The sequence below is a fragment of the Grammomys surdaster genome, unplaced genomic scaffold (assembly GCF_004785775.1).
Source record: "Grammomys surdaster isolate TR1022 unplaced genomic scaffold, NIH_TR_1.0 125742, whole genome shotgun sequence".
Lineage (NCBI taxonomy): Eukaryota > Metazoa > Chordata > Mammalia > Rodentia > Muridae > Grammomys > Grammomys surdaster.
The window spans coordinates 608774-613991 of NW_021620574.1; the positions used below are offsets into that span (position 1 = coordinate 608774).

A 5218-nucleotide genomic window follows, 5' to 3' on the forward strand; every position below is an offset into this window, starting at 1 on the left:
CTCTCTCTCTCTCTCTCTCTCTCTCTCTCTCTCTCTCTCTCTCTCTCTCGCTGTTTCCCTCCCCCTCCCTCTCTGGTGCTAGGGATTGAACTCAGGACCTCATGCTAGGCAAATTCTCTACCACTAAGCCACACATCCAGCCCCAACTGCTTTCTTTACTCTCTCCAAAGCCAATCTCTCCCATCTCTGGGGTCCTCGGGCCTTTTCTGTATATTCTTTTCTGTGCTCTTCCATCTACCCCCAAACCCCACAACAGTTAGCTACACTCCACCCCCAGACACACCAAGGTGTTCCTGGTACCTTAATAAGAGATATGCCAATAGTATTGGCCTTCAAGTGGCCCTTGAGCTGGTCACAGATCTTGCCAATGAACTGATGGGGTACCACAAAAACCAGGATGTCAGCACCTGTTGCAGCCTGGACCACGTCTGGGACAGCCACCTGTGGGAAGAGCAGAAGCTCATGTGCCTGGACCTGGTCCCAAAGGGGACCCCTTTCAGAATATCTTCAAGCCAGTGTCAGTGGAGGGAGGGGTTTTGGGACTGAACTGGAAATATCAGAACTTCTTGTGTTCTCTGTGCCTAGCTCTCCTGGGTCACTGAGGCTTCCTAGAACACGCCTTCACACAACCACACTCTTAGTCCTTGGCTATGGGTCAGTGAAGACAGCCAAAGGCGGCCTAAGCTTGGCAGGAGGAAGAGGTCAACTAAGATTTCATCACTGTGTCTTAGGGGCCCTAACTTGGCAGCGGGATGCACCGTCTCCCTGTGGATTCCCTATCCCCCCTTTCTGGGTGAAGAGAGCACCATATGGATTTGACCAAAGACCAAAAGTCCAACGATCAGCCTTCAAATCTGCTAATAACCGGTGAATGAGTAACAAGATTAGAGTCCACGGCAGGCATGGGAAGTTGGACCCCGAGTCCAGGAGCCTGAGAACCAGCCTTTGGTTGTCACGGAGACCAACCCCCCCTTTTCCCACCTAAGCACCTCTAAAGGGTGGTACATTCAGATTCCAAAGAGTTCGAAGGAGTAATTTAGGGGCTGCATGGGGGTACTCCAGGCCTAGAGCAGCCCACCTGCTGCTCCACCAGGCCAGGTGGCGCCTAAAGTGGCCTTCTCCACTCCTCTAGGGAGGAGGCACCTCGAAGTCACTTTTGACTGTTGACTCCAGCATACCCCTTCCTGGCCTCTCTCTCTCTCTCTTTTCTCACAGCGAGTTGGAGCTCACCACATTGGGGGGCAGCTTGTGCCCCGGCAGGTATTTAACATTCTCGTGCTGTGTGTTGATGATCTCAGTTAGCTTTCTGCCCCCGATGTCTTCCTCAAAAACCCACATGGTCACCCGCGGGTCGAAGTGTGCCAGCCGGCCTGCATTGCTACCCACGATCTTGGCAATGGCTGAGCCCCTGGCGCGAGAGGAAACACAGGAAAGTGGAGTAGGGTGAGAGGGAGGAGGGGTAGCCCCTCAAGAAGCTTGTTGGCTTTTTTTTTTTTTTTTGCCTCCCGTTTCTTGTTTCACTCCGCCCACCCCACCCCCCACCCCCGGTCGCCTATGATAAATGTGCCTCCCACAACTGGCAATAGACAGAAGGTTCAGTCTACCCAGTCTTTGCTGCTGGGGAGGTTGGGCTAGCCTTCCCAACACTACACGGGCAGCTTCGCGGGCAGGGAAGGCAACAGCACTCTGCTCACCTTCCTATGGCGAACAGGTGCAGCTGCCCAGGCAGGCAGAGCCAGGAGGCTGGGCACAGTCTGTCCTGTGCACCGTAAGCACTGGCAGCAGGAGTCCAGCCAGCTCCTGAGGGCATTTCCTACCCTCTGCCTGCTTCCTGCTCACCCAGCCTCCCTCTGGGGAGCCCCTCAGCCCTCGGAGAAACCTTCCCTCCCCCCATGCCCTTCACAGAACCGCTTACCAGTTGCCGGAGCCGACAATGCAGACTTTCTTGCCTGCCATGGTGCTGCTTCTTGCTTCTCTGCCCCAGCGGGTGTGGGCTCCCGAGTATTTAACTCCACCACACGTGGGTGCAGCCAAGCTCCGCCCCTGAGGTGGCCCAGAGGCTGGCACCCAGGGACAGGGAGTCTGGCCGGGAGAAAGGGGAGTAAAGGGTACAGACAGGTGGGGAACAGGACTGAGGCTGAGGCCGGGCCAGCTTTTCCTCTCGGGCTCGCAGCTGACGGTGCTGGCCAGTTTCTTCCCTGGATTGGCCTCAGCTTAGTTCCCCACCTACGTCTTGAGTCTAGTCAAGAAACAGTCCACACTATGCCTTCAGTCTCCAGCGCTGAAATAAGCTGGGCATGGTGGTGCATGTCTTTAATTCCAGCACTTGGGAAGCAGAGACAAGAGGGTCTTGATGAGTTCGAGGCCAGAGTGAGACTCTGTCTCCAAAAAAAAAAAAAAAAGGCACTAGCATCAGTGACAAGCGTGGGGACATTTTCAAAGGCAGACACCTCATCGCTTTTGCTAGCACGTGCCTCCCCCAGATCCTCAGCTGTTCCAGTTTTGTTCGCTAGCACTCGCTCCAGTGATGGTAGCTCCACCAGAGACTCTGGGTGAGAGGCTCAAGGGATGTGAATGCCTTTTAGGGATAATACCACATACAAGGTAAAGGGCTGCTTGGGTGTATCCCCAACCAAGGATAAAATATCCAGGGAGAAACTGGACATAGTGGTGCACGCCTTTAATCGAAGCACTTGGGAGGTAGAGGTAGGTGGATCTCTGTGAGTTTGAGGCCAGCCTGGTCTACAGAGTGAGTTCCAGGACAGTGGGGGTTACACAAAGAGACCCTGTCTTGGAAAACCAAAAAGAACAAGGCCATCTTGGTTACTCACAGGTCAGGGACTCAGTAAGCCCTGACCTCAGATAATCCCCATTTGAAGGTCTCTGGAAGGAAGGAAGGAAGAAAGGAAGGAAGGAAGGAAGGAAGGAAGGAAGGAAGGAAGGAAGGAAGGAAGGACAGAAGGAAGGTAGGTCAAAGGTAAAGGCCACTGATGCCACGTGGCCCACAGTCCTTCCAAGCTTCAGGAAGGGCAGAAGGTGGTGGCCAGCACATGGTCCTGGAAAAGCTTGATCTTCCTTCAATTTCTTCTCTCAGGCTCTGCCTATCCTACAGGGACCCTTAAGTTAAATAGCTAGTTTATAGGCACTAGACAGGCGGGGAAGAGAAACCAGTTACAGCAGCAGCTTCTAAACTCAAGGGTAGCCATGTCTCTGGAGCTTTGTGGTCTCTGATGAGCGTGTATTACTTTGGGGGAGGGGGAGAATGGCAGGCCCATATCCAGCAGTTTGGGCTGCAAGGCATCCAGGGACATCTGTTTGAGAGGAGGAGCTTGGGTTTGCAAGCCACTCTGGAAAGCGCAGCGTGAGCTCCTCGCTCTCCAGTGCTGCACCTTGACCCACAGGGCAGACATCAGCCACTGTATGCTCATGTGCAGACCTCCTGGCTTTGGCACACCGCTAATGGCGTGTTGTCATCCCCCAGGCTAGCACTGGCCAATAACAGTAATCAGCACTAGGGTAGAGGGGAGTGCCGCCAGTGGGAAGGAAAAGTGGGTAGGAGGTCAAGACTGGAAGCATTTTTTTTTTTTTTCCAGATTGGAGATTACACAGAGGCAGCCTATCGTGGTCACAGAGCCAGGCAGTCTTTATGATGGGGACAAACGCAAAATCAATCAGTAGATGTCTTTTTCTTCTATCAGATTCTGGCTAATGCGGAGCTAGCCTCCCACAGACCACTCCTTTATCACACTGGCACTACGATGAGGGTTCTAGTGCCAGGCTGCCAGCTGGGAGCACTGATTACAAGGGGTGGAGAAGAAAGGACGTTCCTGTCCCTGGCACATATCATAGGAACCCTAAAGAATGGGCATTTATGCCTGAAATGGATGCCTTGTTTTTGCCTAAATACCCCCGTCTCTTTTTGCCCCTCCATCCTAGTAGGTTGTGTAGAGAGACAAAGCACGTGGCCAACACAGGAATAAAGGGAATGCTCGTTACAGGAAGTTGTCTGTACCACCAGAGCTTCTCCAGGAGCAAGCTGTATGCTATCTGCTTGGAACTGATGACTCATCAGCCTCTCATTACACGTGCAATTAGCCTGGGTAAAAACAGATGCCAGCTCAGTGCCTCGATACCCGCTTGCTTTCTCTGTTCCCAGTTATTACAACTCTTTTTTACCCCCGCAACTCAGAGAAACCAGTATGTTCTAGATTGGCAGCAGACAACACTGCTTAGCAGACACCCAGCTACTCGATGGGTAAGATTTTATTTTTTGTGAAATAGGGTCTTTGTAATCTCGGCTGGTCTGGAACTCAGAGACCCTCCTGCCTCTGCCTCCCTAGCGCTGAGATTAAAGGCACGTGTCAATGCGCTGCATGAATGGGTAAGATTTTTAGCTGTGACTGCAGGATATGGTAGTTTATCCAATGTTCCACATCTTCCTGGACAGGGGTGCAGTAGGAAGTTGTGAGCCCCCAGTGGAAGCAGGGAGAACCACATGCATTTCATGCTTTTTCCAAGGGGAATCATGTCAGCAGCCAGCTAGGCAGCCCTATCTACTCAACACAGGACTAAAGCAGCCATTCCACACTGAGTTGAAGAACAGACTTCTTACACTAGCACTGTAATGACACACATAGTGAGTTTAAGGTCAGCCTTTGGTTACATACAGAGACCCTCATCACAGGAATGTAACAGAAAGAAATCCCTGGTATCTTAGGGCTGTACGTGGAACCTCAAAAAGGACGAGATCAGTCCATCTGGTGGGATTATATGGAAAACAGATACCTGCTGTCACCAGGGCCTTGGCAACAGCTGGATGGACATGTACCCCAGAGAGAGCAGAGCCTAGTTTCAACAACCTCAAGGGACCACAGATGCCAAGGACAGCTTGTTCCAGCCAGCAAGTGACCTAGAGATTTCAAGGACAAGGGAGACACCAGCAATGTCACTGCCTTGTCTGATCCTGATGGAGGTGGGAGCAACTATCCCAAGAGCATTGCTGAGGTCACAAACCTCTGGTAAGACCCAGAGTCCTCAGGGAAAAGACTCATTTCCCCAGACCCCAGAGCGTGGCACAACTGGCAAACATCAGTGTTCAAGAAACACTTGTCAAGTAAGAGGGCGCTGGGCAGGGAAGATGCCACTACAATAGCGACCCCCCCGCCCCCACCCCAGACAGCAGGGACCCACAGCAACCCCACAGACAGTGGGGACCCGC

At 52.6% G+C, this 5218-nt stretch overlaps 1 protein-coding gene across 1 annotated transcript in view; it reads right to left on the reverse strand.

The window, feature by feature from the left end:
* The window catches only part of Gpd1 (glycerol-3-phosphate dehydrogenase 1), a 7630-nt gene extending 5586 nt beyond the window's left edge, over window positions 1-2044 (reverse strand). Inside the window, exons 1-3 of the mRNA XM_028788315.1 lie at window positions 1916-2044; window positions 1231-1408; window positions 301-441 (exon numbers count right to left, since the gene is read on the reverse strand). Coding sequence (XP_028644148.1) covers window positions 301-441; window positions 1231-1408; window positions 1916-1956 — 360 coding nt within the window. The 5' untranslated portion in view covers window positions 1957-2044. The remainder of the gene's footprint in view (window positions 1-300; window positions 442-1230; window positions 1409-1915) is intronic.
* Between the last annotated feature and the right edge of the window lie 3174 nt (window positions 2045-5218).